The sequence below is a fragment of the Sabethes cyaneus genome, chromosome 3, assembly GCF_943734655.1.
Source record: "Sabethes cyaneus chromosome 3, idSabCyanKW18_F2, whole genome shotgun sequence".
Lineage (NCBI taxonomy): Eukaryota > Metazoa > Arthropoda > Insecta > Diptera > Culicidae > Sabethes > Sabethes cyaneus.
The window spans coordinates 234,555,396-234,571,468 of record NC_071355.1 but is presented as its reverse complement, the minus strand read 5'-3'; the positions used below and the strand labels follow the sequence as shown (position 1 = coordinate 234,571,468).

Sequence of the window (16,073 nt, the reverse complement as noted above, 5' to 3'; positions counted from 1 at the left end):
CCGGATATAAACACGAAATTAAACACGAAGTTTTTCTTACACGAATTGACATTTTTCGTCTAATTCTATCACACGTTTTCCCTCTTTTCTGTTCTGTTGGTTCTCTTTTCCAGTCCCATTTTCCCACTTTTTATAACGTTTTTTCTCCCTATCTGTATCATTTTCTTTGTTTTTCCCCTCACTTTTTTCCCGTCCTCAAGTCATACACGAGCTTTAATGACAGTGATCGCACCACCTGCCTCGGTGGATCCAATCCATTCCTTTCCACTAACAACAACTCCATCCTGTGACACTTGTGGATGAGGCAGAGGATTCCTCGATCTCTAGTAGCAACATTTGTCGGACTAATATTACTTTCCTTCACAAATTGACTTTCTTGGGCGTGGTCAGCGTTGCTATTGATCATCACAAAGAATTAGCATCATTCGGATGGTTCTTTGTGCAATTTCAGCTGATCTAGATCAATGTCGGGCAAGTCATGGGCGGTCAAACTATGCTATGCTCTGCTGCTATGCTCACTTTTCTTCCGTCTTTTCTCTCGTTTTTCTTCGTTTTCGTTCTGTATTTTATGTTTTATTATTCCGGTTTTCTTCGTTTCCTGTCCCATTTCTTCATATTTTCTGTCCTGTTTTTCCCCTTGTGTATCACTCATTTTTTGTTATTTCCTTACCCGTTTCCGTCTTTTCTCTTCTCTATTTCCCTTGTTTTCTTTTTTATCTCCTTTATCTTGGTTTTTCTTTTATCTGCACGCTGTTTCTCGTTCTTTGTTCTTTTTGACGTAGGACTACGTCTTACGGCAAGTTTTGAGATAGGGTGTCATTCCAAAAAATCGAAAAATGCGAGCGTCACGAAAAATGAAAGGTTTTTAGCGCTAATAGCTCAGCGGTTTTCCAATCGATTTTCAATATTCTTACACCAATCGATCGGAAAATCTGCTAAGAATTGACCCAAATGAAGAAAAGTATGGATTCTTGATGTTGAACTATTGAAAAACTGAATATAATGAACCTATGTTTTACCAGAATTCTCGCTTTGTGATTGGTTGGAAGATTCTTTTCGATGATCTAAACCTATACCAATTAGATATCTGTGCTTGGGAAGTAAGCCAAAACAAGTGGCAAAGTTTCCTCATTTCAACAAGATTTCTTGACACCGCGGTTAAACTTAGACCATTTTGATGTCCTTGCTTGGGAAGTATACCAGAAAGAGTGACAAAGCCCCCTCGTACCAACAGATTTCTTACGAACGCGATTAAACCTAGTCCAATTTGATGTCTGTGTTAGGGAAGTGTGCCAGAAAAAATGACACAAGTTCATTATCCCAACAGATCGCAAATTCTTTACTGCGAGACGATTAAACCTCGGCGAATTTGATATCTGTGTTGGAAAAATGTGCCATGGCTGTAGTGTTCGGTTATAATACGACTTTGTATGAATACGCATGCTTGCCGTTCCATTAGAAGTGTAGTGAAAAGATGTGCCGTTGATAGAATAGGATTGAATTAGTAAAATCCCTTCAACGTGGGGAACCATGGGTAATAAAAACAATCTTTAATTTCTGTAAGATAGCAGGAATGCAATAGTTTGTGTTCTTGGTTTTGTTAAATTGTTGTCAAATGCACAATCTTTTGAGAATTGAACGTATGCAATGTTACTCCTTTGATAAATGTTACATACAACGCATGTGGCATGTATATATGTTGCATATAGCATGTATACATGAAGAATCGAATGATTACAAGCATGAATACATGCTGCTATCACTACAAAGACACTTACGTAGTCCTGCGTCACCTATATATGCGGTCGTGTCTTGTACACAACCCCTCTGATTTTTGTTTCCTGTCTCGTTTTTCGCCCTTGTCCGTTTTTTGTCTTTTTGCTTTCGGTTTTCCTTGTTTTCAGGCCCGTTTTCCCTCTTTTCCCGTTTCTCATTTGCTGTCACGTTTCTTTTTTTCGCTTCTGGTTTTCGCTTTTAACGCTTCTTCTATCCCGTTTTTCGTATCCGCCTGACCCGTTCTGCCGCTTATTCTCTCCTGCTTTACCATCTTTACTGTCACGTTCTGTATTACCTTTCCGTTTTCATTTTTTTGAATCCTTTTTTTTCATTTTCTGCCGCGGTTTTCCTATTTTTCTATTCTCGTTTCTCCATATCCCTGCTGCTGTATTTTCACCTTTTCGGTTTTGCTTTTCTAGCCCATTTATCACATTTTTGTCCCGATTTAGTGCTGTTCTGTGCAGTTTTATTTTTTCCTCTTTTCTTCATAGATTCCTTTTCCTCTTTTTCTCTAATTTTTCTTATTTTTTCTTCCATTTTTCACTTTTTCTGTCTCGTTTTACCTATTTCTCTTCGTTTTCCTGTTTTCCACTTTTTTTTTCTTTTTTCATGCAAGTTATTATTTTTCTCTCACGTTTTACATCTTTTTCTCTTACCTTTTTTTCTGGACCGTATTTTCTGTTTCAATGTTCCATTTTTCTTCTTTACCTGTCTCATTTTTAGTCCTATTTTTCATCAAGTCTTTCACTTGTATTTTGTTATTTTCATTCCCGTCTCATTCCCGTCTTTCGTCTTTATCTAACTCGTTTTTATCTCGTTTTTTCCTTTTTTCTGCCCGCTGTTTCATATTTCTCTGTTCATTTTCTCTTCTTCTCATGTCCAGTTTTTCGCATTTTTCTGAGTTATGATTTTCGGTTTTCGTCTTTTTTCTTTTATTTTTCCTTTTTGCCCAGTTCTAAATGACTAAATGACTAAAAGTTTTCGGTCACGCTCCTTTTTTCTTCGGTCCCGACTCTCGTCTTGTCTCTTTTTCTTATCCGTTATGGGTTTCCCTATGTTCCGTTCCTCTTATCATGTCCTGCTTTTCTTCTTTTACTGTCACGTTTTGTTCCTCTTTTGCGTTTCATCTTGTTTGCCTTCAGTTTTCATTTTTTCCTTCCATTTTGTTTTAATTTTCCTCCTCTTTTTTGTTTTTTCCTTTTTTTCTGTTTTTCCATTTGCCTGATCCAGCAAATTCTTTTTATTTCCTTCTTTTCTTTCCCGTTTTCTCCTTCTTTATCTCGTTTTTGCTGTTTCTCTGTCCAGTTTATCATCATTTTATTTTTCCTTTTCTAGGTTTTCTTTGTGGTTAGTCTTTATTTTCTCTCATTTTGCTTCTTTTCATCTCCATTCTTCTTCTTTTTCTGTCCAGCCTTGCCATTTTTGCCTTGTTTTTCTTGTTTCTCTTCATTTACTCTACTTCCCTTGTTATCATTTCCAGTTTCGTCTTTTTCCAATTTAATCGCCTTGCTCTCGTGTTTCTATTTTTCTGTGCGCATTCTCTTTCCCCGTTCCTTTTCTCTTCTTTTCCTGCCCCATTTTTCATCTCGTTTCTTGAGTCTTGAGCCTCGATTTCCATTTTTCGTTTTTTTACATCAGTTTTTCCTCGTTTTCTGGTCCTTTTCTCCTCCTTTCCTGTTGTACTATACATATTACACTCGAATTAGCATCAGTTAAAGTAAACAAACAATGAATTCGCCGTTACATGTACGAGCACCATCGACAGGGACCAGCAGAAGCGCATGCACATGCAAGTGCACATTTTTTGCTGACCCACGCTGCTGGTGGGCGGCATCGAACAGCGTTCGGTAAAGAGTCGAATTACATCATTGCGCACAGAATGCAATTGAATATTGAAAATATATATATTTTATACATATGAATAGAACCTTTTTTGACACCCACTATCTCGAAAGTCTGTCTCCTGTTAGCTTTAAAAAATTATTGTAAAGTGACAAATATCGATCTAAAATATCTAAAAGTCGAGTATAAATAGATGGTTTTTTGGAAATAAAGAATCAATTGGCCACCAACTTTAAGCTTGATTAGTCATTCCGTTTCCGTCCATATCCGTTTCTGGTGACTCCTTAGGACTTTCGGCTCATGGGCTGTCACTTTGGATGAGCTTAGGCCGAAGCTGTTAGAATAGTAAGTATACACGTTCAACCTCGGTCATCAAGTGATGGGCTCAGTGGTGTAGTCGACAGCTCGTGCAGGTAATGTAGCCAACCATTTTCGCGTCCAAAAGTGTTAGTTTCCGCTGTGAGACTTTATTAGCAATCCAGACTTTTATTTGCGAGTTATTAACAACGGACATTTTATAATGTAATATGGCGATCGTGACAAAAATAATTACCGATTGGTTACCACGGTCGCCATGTTACATTATAAAATGTCCTTTGTTGAAAATAGTTACCGATTGGTTTAAAAACTATCGCTTAGTTGGTATCAAGGTACGAAGCTGGCCTAACAAGCTAGATAGAGTCAGTAGAATTGTTGCACTTGCCCTGTAACTGTCCTGTATTCTAATAGCCGACTGTGAAGTCTGTCGATAAAGAAGGGTCAAGTTTTAGAAAGACGTTTAAATCAAAGGCTTTGCTTTTGGTTTAAAAACTGCGGACTTCTGTTACAGAAATGTTGTTGTTCATTAGATTTTACAGAAAATGTGGGGCACGTGTCCCAGTGCGCCTCAGCCTGAGAACGCCAGTGCTATCTAGTAAATAATAAATGCATACAATAGAAATTTATTTCAAATTCGAGAGTGTTTGCTAAAGATTCGCAACAGTTCATATTTCACTACAACCGGCGGAAGCATTCCCAAAACTAAATCGCTTCGCATCGTCGCAGCAATAAATTTAAATTATTTTCAGTTTATCAACCACACGCAACGTACATTCCACAGTTATTTAACTCCCCATGCGTTCCCTTTAGACAAACACGGCTCACTTATGCATCCCGAGCGACCGACTACCCAACTCCCCAACGAGGACCAGACCGGATTGATTCAAACGACCGTAATAAATTGTGGAAGATGGGCCATGGATGGAAGCCATATTCCCGATTGCCCGTTCCATCGATCGAACCAAGCCGGGCCATATGTATTTAAAGTTGGTCGAGGTCATCGAGTTTCGGCGTAGCTGAGGTTGCGGGTGGAAAACAGTAAAGTGGTCAAACTGTTACCAACCACCAATAGGTCCACAATCCTTTTCCCTGCGCTGGCTGTCGCACTGGACACGTGGGAAAAGTTTTCCACAATTGACTTTCCAGAATGTTTCTTGGCTTGCCGGGAACAAAACGTGTTATGGGAAAAGTTTCAAGACCTTTCGCACCGTAATATGTGCCGAAGCTGGCGAAATAAATTTTCGCTTCCTAATGTTGATTTATTACAAGAGCAGTTGTTTGCGTAAATAGCGTTCGAGATTTACTCAAATTTTTTGCTTTGTTTTTTGTTGCCGCTGAGAAGCTTATTTTTCCTCGGTAATACCGCTTACCGCTTAGTATCAATCAAATTCAAATTGGAGTCTATCAGCAGCCGGAAATTTCTTTTTTTTTTTTTTGAGCAGATGAACAACTCACATCTAAGTTGTTTCGAATGTAATGAACTCCCCGGAGGAAGATTTGTTTCCATCAAGCGGAGACAGTTTTTGTCATGTTGCAATTTTCAAAAAAGTATCAAACATATCAGCGCGAAACAGCTTTAATTTTTTCGGTAAAGTTCTTTTCCCGCTTCCGGCATTGTGGCATTGGAATTGTGAAATGAAATGGAAAATTTTGAATTTCCTGTTTCACTTTCAGCCGATCCGGGTTTCTCTCGTATGCATGCACGAATGCTTCGGAAGCAAGCTGTTTTCGACGTTTTTGCCATTTGCCGAACAAGCATTCCGGTGCGGTGTGAGGTCCGTCTGAGGTGGTGAGGTGCAGGGGGGAAATGTACACTCTCGGGATGCGAAATGCGCTGTCATTCAATATGTAATTTACGTGCACGAGATACCAGTGCCATTGGAGAAGACTTCTAAAAGTTTACCACACATGGTGTATAAATCTCGCTGGGACCAAAACTGAGAGTTGGAACATTTGATAGGAAAACAGAAATTTGTTTTACATACTTTCAATTGATTTCATTTTTCCGCACAGCTGCATCCTGAAGAGGAAGAAATATCAATAGAGCAGTATAGAAATTGCTTGTCTGTGACCCAGACCAAGTTGTTGTCAAGAGCAATCGTGTGTAGAAAAACTTTTTCCACCACTGCGGTCTTGCTCGGAAAAGCTTTTCCGCATGATGTCACTCCTTATATAGAAAGAGACGAGATTGAAGTTCACCAGAAACTGCTTGCGAAAACAAGAACATACCAAAACATATGTTGTTTTCAACCTCCGAACGCGTAGGAGTGATACTTGCTTCCTACATCACTGATGACTTATAAAATTTATACGACGACGGGTGGAATCTTACTGGAAGTTTCTGTTTATTAGCTCAGTCTGAATGAAAACCATGGTTGAACACTGAAAAAGCATGCATTGTTCAACTGTTTGATTAAAAGTGGATTAATTGTAAAAGTATATTAAGTAATAACAAATAAAAAGTTGAGAAAATTTGAATACAAAATACAGCCGAGCTGATTGAGCGAAAAATCATGTGGAAACCATCGTCTTTTCCATCAGCATCATCATCAAGGAACCAGAAACATGGCCTTTACAAACCATGAATTAAAAGAAAACTGATAAAAAACTTTCTAAAAATGTCTTGAAAAATAAGGTCCGATTCTACATGGATCATTAGACCGAAATCATCCCAATTACAGTGACAACCTCTTTTCACCCAAAAAAAGTATCTCGTTTGCTGAAATTAAAACTAACAAGGATATTTGGGATGCAACAAAACACAGCCACGTCGATCTGGCCATAAATAAGTCAGCTTATTTTTGAACTGTACAAACCGGAGATTAAAATCCTGTATTTTTTTGCTTTCTTTTGCTTGTCAAACGTAACGATCCAAATCGTTGTCCACTGAACTAAAGAAAAAGGACTGAGAAGTTTCTGCTTTTTTTTGCTATTTGGCACATTTATCTTCTACTTCCGCTGCAAATTGAATCGCGACCTTTTTAACGTGCTGCCCTGCTCCTGCAAGCGGCAAGCAACGTCTTTGTGCTTGGGTTGTGCCAGGAGAGATTTACCGTCGTACCCTTTAACTGGTTGTATTTTTTAATCTGTTCTCTACTGAAAAGGGTATCATGGCTTCAACAAGTTGAAATCCTTTTTTTTTTGTTGGTTAGTACGCCGCTGCAGGCACTGAACGGAATTGTTCAGATTGAACTAGGTTCTTTCTTGTGAACCCATCCGATCAGGCAACGGTGGTGGTGACTGCAACTTGCTTGCCATCAACCCCCGCCGAGGTTGAGCCGAACGTTTGATGTGTGCCGGAAAATATTGCTTCGAATTTGTCGGTTTTGATATGGTGAAAGCACACGGAATTGCATTCCGTTATGGGAAAAGTTTTGGGTAATTCGATCAAACAGCGATTCGATGTTGATAGGAAACATCGTCCCATAACAAGTTTTTGGTTTTCGCTCTTCACCAAAAAATTCAGTTGCTTGATTGAAAATGAAATAGTTTTTTGTGAGTGGGCAGCCCATAACTGATGAAAGAGCGAGCTCAGGTCAGTTGTTTTTTTTTCTTTTCCTACCAAGATTAATTGCGACAATAAAATCGTTCCAGTCTAGATCGACCCCGAAAGCATCCTTTCGTTTCTGACCATCGTCGTTGGCAGTCACGTGAATGCGGGTCGACATCGCAATTTACTATAAAACCGTACAAACTGCTGTCGCTTTCGTTTTTCTTCCAACCGGAGATGCTCTACAAAGCAGAGAAAAATTTAATGCAGAGTGTTTTCCCCAACGGGGAGCAGCGTCCGAAATATGATTCTGGCACTTGCCGACAAAACATAAGGTGACATCTTCGCCTTTAATTAAAATGCATAATTAAAAAAAAGTTTTTTTGTTCCTCTGTTTTGGTGCTCAAATAAACTGCAGCGCTTGAACTTCGTCTTAACTGACCCAAAAGGGACTTAGAAATTATGCAGTGCGAAAAACTGAAACACCTACTCTCGAAACTAGGAATGCCATTAAAAATGGAAAAGTGAACCTTAGTCTGGTCTGCAGTAAATATTTTTTTTACAGTGACCAACTGAATTTAAAATTAGATAAAATTCCCTCAAGTGTGCTGTATTGCGGTATGTGCGACAAATTTTACTGCAGTAAACACTTTGGGGTGCTTGGTAGGAATTTAATATTTAAAATTCTATTTCGCACAAACATAGCACATACCAGCACACATGTACACATGTGGGTGGTGTGGGTGGGTGATGTACGCTTGGGATAGACAATTTGAAAATACCAACATGTTTGGCTTTGGCAGCCAGCCGGTACCGACGTTCGGTTCGGAAGAGAAACAAAATGAAAACTGAAATTGTTTTTATAGTTTCGAAGCTCAATCGATGCATTGAAAACACGATCAAAACATTTTCGAGTCGTCGAAAAGAGCATGTCGACAGAATTTTGCCTAATCCTGGCAAGTTTGAATACCGTCGAAAGTATAAACATCTATAAATTGAAATGGAGTGGCGCTTTTTGTCGAACGTAATACCGTATTATGAAATGTTTATTGTATCCTGAAACACATTGTTGGTAAACCAAAACCACCCAATAGCATCGGCAGATCTGATTCCATTCCATTGATAATCATTTTGAAAATATTAGATTCGTTTCAGATTAAATCGTCATTGCCGTTTATCGAAGCCCACAATAGTCCTTTGAACAGATTTAGCTTGCTGGTATTCAATACGGCAACTGCTGCAACTACTGTATATCTATACCTATAAAGAAGGATTTCTGTCTGTCTGTCTGTCTGTCCGTATGTTTCTTATAGAATCAAAAACTACTGAACCAATCGGCATGAAAATATGCATGTAGAGGTTTTTTGGGGCCAGGAAAGGTTTTAGTGATGGTTAGAAATCCCTCCCCCCACTAAGAGGGAGGGCTCCCATACAAATGAGACACAATGAGACACAGGGGGGGCTCTTATACAAACCAAATACGAATTTCCTCATAACTCGAGAACTAATCAAGCAAATGGAACCAAATTTGACACGTGGGTGTTTTTGGAGACAAAAATCTTTTCTATGATGAATTGGGACCCCTACCCACTTTAGGAGGGGGGGCTCCTTTACAAATGAAATTCAAATTTCCTCATAACTCGAGAACTAATCAAGCAAATAGAACCAAATTTGGCAAGTGGAGGTTTCTGGAGGCAAAAATATTTTCTATGGTGAATTAGGACCCCTCCCAACTTTAAGAGGGGGTGCTTCTACACAAACGAAATACAAATTTCCTCATAACTCTAGAACTAATCAAGCAAATGGAACCAAATTTATCATGTGGGTATTTTTGTAGGCAAGAATATTTTCTATGGATTTCCCCACTTTAAGAGGGGGGGGGGGGGGGGCTCCTATACAAATGAAAACCAAATTTCCTCATAACTCGAGAACTAATCAATCAAATGGAACCAAATTTGGCATGTGGGAGTTTTAGATGGCAGAAATTTTTTCTATGGTGAATTACGACCCCTTTTCCCTTTTAAGAGGGGAGCTCTCATACAAATGAAATTCAAATTTCCTTATAACTTGAGAACTAATCAAGCAAATGGAACCAAATTTGGCATGTGGGAGATTTTGGAGTCTTGAATTTATTTTACGATAGTTAGAGACCTCTCACCCCTGTGGTAGGGGGATATGGACTCTTATACAAATAAAACAGAAATTTTTGCGAAACTTAAAAACTAATCGAACTCGAGAAATTCGAGACTCTTCCATAAAACATTAGTTAATACAAGACCACAAAAACTATCTATAGTAACACTAGATCATTCAGGACGAGACGGTCGCGAGTGTTGCCGGTGACCCGCAGTCGGAAGCGCCGCCCACTGGGGGGCTTGCAAAACTCGAGATTGTGACAAAGATCATCCGAGATTCATGATTTATGTACAACACAGGTTAATTTGTGGCAATACGAAGTTTGTCGGGTCAGCTAGTACTGCATAAATGGAATGGACGAGCATTCATTGAGCATTTGCAGTTCCGCCGGGTCGAATAATATTGGCAGAAGCGTAGATTGAAACGGATATTGATATGGCTGTCAACCTCTGGATCCACTACGAACGACCGATGACAAGCGGGCAGGGCAATCACTCTGTATTGCTGATAACTTAACCGAGTAAAAAATAGATACTATGTGACTCGATTCCCTCTACAAATAGACGATGAATATTGATATAAAAGTATACTATTTTTTAAGGAACTAGTACCTACTCAGTTGTAGTTTCATGATTCTCAATATCAAATTGGCTATCGAATACGATAAAATAATTTAAAATTAACAGCGGCTTAGAGCTCGCCAGAATATCACGAAAAACTTCAAAGAACCAAATTTTAAATTGAACGTTAAACGGCAATCAAGCTTCAAACAGATTCTCAGTATTATTTGGTCGGAATATTCGAGAGTTGATAGTAGGATAAAAATGCTGTCTAAACTATAACAGTCTAACAGGTTCGAGCAAAGTTTAACTTTCCTTCAATGTCATGTCAACGGAATAATGCAGGAATAATGTTCACGGAAGGAAAGCCTCCCTATCAGATAAACACCGATGCCTTCAATGACGAAAACTCTATCTAGCAAGCCATCGTCGATGTGCTACATCCGTATAGAGTATGTTGCCGCTTCGTCGTAATTGACTATTCCCATCCTACCCAACACATATTATTAAAAATATCAGCGTTTTTATGACACACAATGCAAAACTAGTTATTCCCTCATATTTTAGTTTGTTGTCTATCATACACGATCAATCAAAGTAAGCTGAGATCTATTTAAATGCTTTTTTTCATTAAAGAATTCTTAGCAGCTATATTTCCGTTTTTTCGTGCGACGAAGAAGAAAATGTCAACTAATCGTTTCAATTTCCGTCATTCATAAAATGAAAATAGCTCACGCAACGCATTGTCGTTATTCTACAGCTGGGAAAACTTGCACGACCAGCAGAAATTTTTGCAGAATAACATTTGTCATGCCGTCTTCCACAAATACATGCGCGGTAATTTCGTATTGTTGTGATTTTTAGTTCGGACGATGAAAAATTTTGATGGATGGATTTCAAAACGGTACGACGAATTTAAAAAATAAAGTCAGTTGCTTAATTTCAATAAAATGCTTTACTAATCGCTTTTTAGTGAATTCGAAGTGCACGGATCGGAAGGTAACCCAGCTAGCATTTTCATATGTATAAAAAAAAATAAAAATCAGCATTACGTACAGATATACATGCTAAATAAATCGTATTTCATGCGCAAAATTGGCATATCCGTACTATTTTGGAGGCGATATACATGATTACGAATAATTTGGAGCGTTACGACTATATAAATATTTATATACGATAATATCCGATTAAGCGCGAGTCGCTCCGTACTATTCTACGATTTTGTGCTGAAAATCGTATGTATGTCAGTCATTATCATTATATACGACAAAAAATCAACTTGATCCCACTTTAACCAGCTTTAGTTACGATTTCGAGTTTGTTAGGAGATATTTACAATAGTTTTCGTACATTGATATACGAGTTGGTGCTAGCTGGGAAGTGTGTTTGGATACAATCAACATGAGAACTTTTGGATTATTCGTTATATCCATCCAAGAAATGATGAAAATTGAAGTGGCTTTCCGTACTACGACGGAAATTAGAAATAAGCCCTAATTGCCGAAAAAATAAGCCCTAATGACCGAACATTTACGCACGCTAATGATGGACCCGTTCTTTATACTTCAATCGGCGAAGATATAGAGGAGCAAAAATATTGAGCGGCAGGTGCTCACTGCAGAGTTTAGTGGACATTAATATGAGGAAAAGTTTTACGTCATCCACAGACAGAATTCTGCACGCTAAGGATAAAACTGCGCATACATCATTGAAGAACAGTACAATGGTCCGAGATTACTGCCTTGTGGAACACCAGATTGATTACACATTTAGTTCAAAGGTGTTTAGGAAGCTGTCGGGTGTAAGCTCCATGAAGTGTGGGGTATTCAAATGTGCTGAGAAAAAACCGTGTTGGTCACAAAAGTTATGGCAGTTTTCCTCATGAAAACAAATCTTATTCATGAGTGTTTCTAGTAGCTTCGATCCTGCGCATAGAGAGTTAGTTACTCAGTAGTTTGCTACGTCTGTTTTTTGAAAAGAGCTAACAAAATGGTTCCTTCCAGGCATCTGGGATAATTGGCTAACTCAACAACTAGTTGTATATTGCAGTTAGATACGCCCATAAACATAAACATAAAAATTAAATCAAAAACTAAGTCTATTGCAGCATAGACGCGAATAACCATTAGGGTTAAAGCATCTATAATACAAAAAAGAATATTGCAGCATCCTAGACCTTGTTATTCTTTTACTAAAACCACGTGAAGGCACATTTGCGAAGTCAAATGAGTGTTCGATAACAGAGCGTGAAAGTGCGAGTGCATGACTTCAATTAGTCATAAAATCCGTACAAGGTCCAATAAAGTTGTCCAATCTAGTTTTCAGTATACTCTAAGAAAGAAGCTGTCTATGTGAAACTCGAATATCAATACGAGACAGCAAAACCGTGGCATCAGGTTTATTAATTAGATGTTTGGCTACAAAAGTCGCTTGTTAAATCTTCCGACGACTCTCTACAAAAGCTGGCATCGGTCTTCGTAGCGGGGAAGATCACTGGGTCTTAAAGTTACGGGCAATTTTGGTAATGAATCCCAGTTGTTGCAAAGATCTTTATATCCTCGCCATATACTAGCATATACGGCATATACGGAACCCAGCAGAATAGCATTGTCGTTGCAGTACAAGGTGAAAAGCAAAGACCTCACGTTACTGCCTTGAGGAACACCAGAAGGATTACTGAATGTACGTGAAACTGCACAATCCAGTTTGACACGCAAAGTATGGTCTGAAAGGTATGAACTTAATCATAAAGGTGGTCTATCAGTAACACCAAGTTTAGTGAGTTTGTGCAAGAGTGTTCGATGATTTACTGGGTCGAACGCGGCCCTAATATTTGTGTACAGAACGTAGATTTGAGTTCCAGCTTCCAACTGTGAGATGCAGGTACTAGTAAATTCGATCTAGTTGGTCGACACAGATCGACCCGGCATAAGACCATGCTGGTCTACTGAAATATAGTTTTTGGTGGTGTTCAGAATAACACTACTGACGATGATTTTAAAAATCTCTGATCTAATGATCTATAGACTGGTAATGCCTCTATAGTTCCTTACGTCTCGTTTTCCTCTCTTTTGAATACAGGATATATATAGGATTATCTTCACAGCGTTGGAAAACTCCGTTGCTCAAACGATTTGTTTAAAATCTGACTGAGGGGCAAGGCAGGAGCAGTAGCTTAACGACTGAAAACAACAGCCGAAACACCATCGAGACCAGGTGAATAGAAGCTTCAATTTCTTGGCACGTATGTAGTCAAATATCCAGATCAACAGAACCATCAGGGACACCCGACGTAGCTATTTCAGTATGTGTCGCGGATACCGTACCGACCAGGATCACGCTAGAAGTAATGGAAGCGTTTTTCTTCTTGAAGTTTACGAATGTCCAAAAGCTTTTAGAATTATTTCGCAAGCCAAATTGCACACGCAGTATATATGATCCACCAACCGAGACCAGCTTTGCCAGATAATGCACGAATACGGTTTTCCGGACAAACTGATGCGACTGATCAGAGTTACATTATTGGATCGAGTAATCCGTAACGCTCTCGGATTCCTTCTAGGTTCGGAGAGGATTGGGACAAGATGACAGTTTATTCTACAATATCGCTCTTGAACAGCCATCGAAACGAAAAGCACGATTTTCACCAAAGATGGCCAACTCCTAGACTTCGCCGATGACTTTGATATCATAGCCAGGAACTGTGCTACGTTGGAGGCAAGCTACGTCAGACTGAAAGCGGAATTTAGAAGGATTGGGCTAAAAATAAATGCGTGGAACAGGAAGAGGCTCAAAGGAGACAAACGCGTGCCTCCCACGGATGGTAACTATTAAGGCTGACGAACTACAAGTATTGGTTTGGTAAAGAGACAGCTCTATGTTGAATAGTACCCATTTTCAAATGGCGTCCTCTAAAAAATTTAACGTAAGTTCAGTGACCGTACCCGATTTACTTTTACGAGATTCCACTGTATTTAAATTGCTGTTTATCTATATTTACCATAGAGCATTCCATCGAACAGATAAGATCGAAATCATCGCACAGGGGCAGCGTAAACACCAGGTTTTTCCAGTTTAGCCAGCAATATTATGTAGTCAACACCGCCAAATGTAGCTATTAAATATAAACTGCATCAATCATCAAAATTGTAGAGAACAGTGCTTATTGAAGTGATAAATTAAACAGCAGACATAATGAACACTGCCGCTTTTTATTTTTAGCGCATTATGGAATTCAAACAGGATGAGCATTAAACGAACATTTAGTCGGTAAATCGTAATAAATCAACGTGACCACCAGGAATTGCGGGTAAACTGAAATCCAAGATGTTCCCAGGAGTGTTATATAATGTCGTATTGATTTGCAGAATCATCGAAGTCATACTGGAAGTGTGTTACCATGACTATATGACTATCACCCAGAAACATATCTTTAGGCAATCCTGTCTCTTTCCACTTGCTGTTTTTGATTGCCTATTTTCTCTTCGATGCCCTCAAAGAAAATTCTCTATTGAGTTGTTCAATTAACCTAACTAATGAATGATCATCTTCGTGAACTACCCTGATTGATAATAAAACCACGCTTGGAGTACTGCATACAGTAAAATACAATAAAAATTATGGAATTAATTGGCTTTTTTCCTAACATTTAATGTCCCATCTAGAATCCTTTTCGCTCTTGATTGCAATTTATGCGCCATAAATCAATTTTCTCTTCGAAGCGGAAGCCTTTATTAAAGTATTTCATTCCCAATTATTTTGTTAAAACGACAAAAAGAGCTACAAAGCCCCCTCAAACCTCAATCAATTTTTCGTTATGCTACACATCACGAATTTCTTCTTCAATTTTGTCACATCAAACCAATCAAAACTTTCCACTTTCGCTCCGGCGTGTACAGTTTACCTACCTTTCAGCTGTCTGCCCAGCTGATCGCACGGACTCTTCTCCAGCACGCACATGATCTGCCGGCTAACGATGACCTGATTGTTGAGCAGCCGGTTAAGGTTCTGACTGTCGTTGGCCTCGACCGCCGGGACGGTCCTGCCCAGCAGCGCAAGCACGACAATAATCCCCGCTGTAGATAGCATGGTCAGCTTCACCGATCGCATCGCGCTAGTTTCGTTTAATTCTATAATACTCGCCGTATGTTTTTCACTTTCTTCTCGAAGGAAGCACACCGAATGACAATCTGATCGTCACTTACACCCAATTATTGAATTAAGTTGGCTGGCTCTTGTTGTCGTTGTCGTCGTCGTCGTCTAGCGGATTTCAAAGAACCTTTATGTTATCTAAATCTCCAGCGAATAATGGTCATCAACATACACTAACACTCAAGGGCTGCCAGCTATAGTTGTGCCTACTATGATGAATATTAAAGCACCTCTGATTATGCTACTGATGGCGCGCGTTTAAACCCCTTTTGTCAAGAAGACACACGGAAAGCGAAGTTGATATGGTTACGCGAAATAAATCTCGCCGGACGTTCATCAATTACCGGCGGAAGCCAAAAAGACAGTAAACGGAATCGTGAAAACACGCGTGATATGGTTCGAAATTCCCTTTCGGTAAGCTACGCGTCTGATATGATTAATGTTGTCGTAATAATCCACCGCTAATTCTAGCGGCTAAAGAAGAACCGTTCAAAACGCCCGACGGTCGGCAACGAACTGAGGACCCAGTCTGGTGGTGCAATATGTTTTATGCTATCGCGCTCCAGTTTTCCAGTTCAGTTCAGGAAAACTTGCAGAGCTTTCTGCTCACTCTCATTTGCTCTCACCTTGTTCGTCTGCTCATCGGTGTCTGGCTTATAGTCCGTCCGTCCGTTCGTAGGACCACATGGTAAGCCGGAATCACGTGCACCAGATAGAGAGAAGCACAACAAAACAAATATCCTACCCGCCCCGGCTGGCTGTGTGTGTCAAGTGCAGCAGAGGAAAATCGAGAGCAC

The 16,073-nt window shown here is 39.3% G+C and overlaps 1 protein-coding gene across 1 annotated transcript in view; it reads right to left on the bottom strand.

Moving 5' to 3' along the window:
• The window catches only part of LOC128742040 (putative odorant-binding protein A10), a 79,661-nt gene extending 64,427 nt beyond the window's left edge, over positions 1-15,234 (bottom strand). Inside the window, exon 1 of the mRNA XM_053838221.1 lies at positions 15,033-15,234. Coding sequence (XP_053694196.1) covers positions 15,033-15,234 — 202 coding nt within the window. The remainder of the gene's footprint in view (positions 1-15,032) is intronic.
• Between the last annotated feature and the right edge of the window lie 839 nt (positions 15,235-16,073).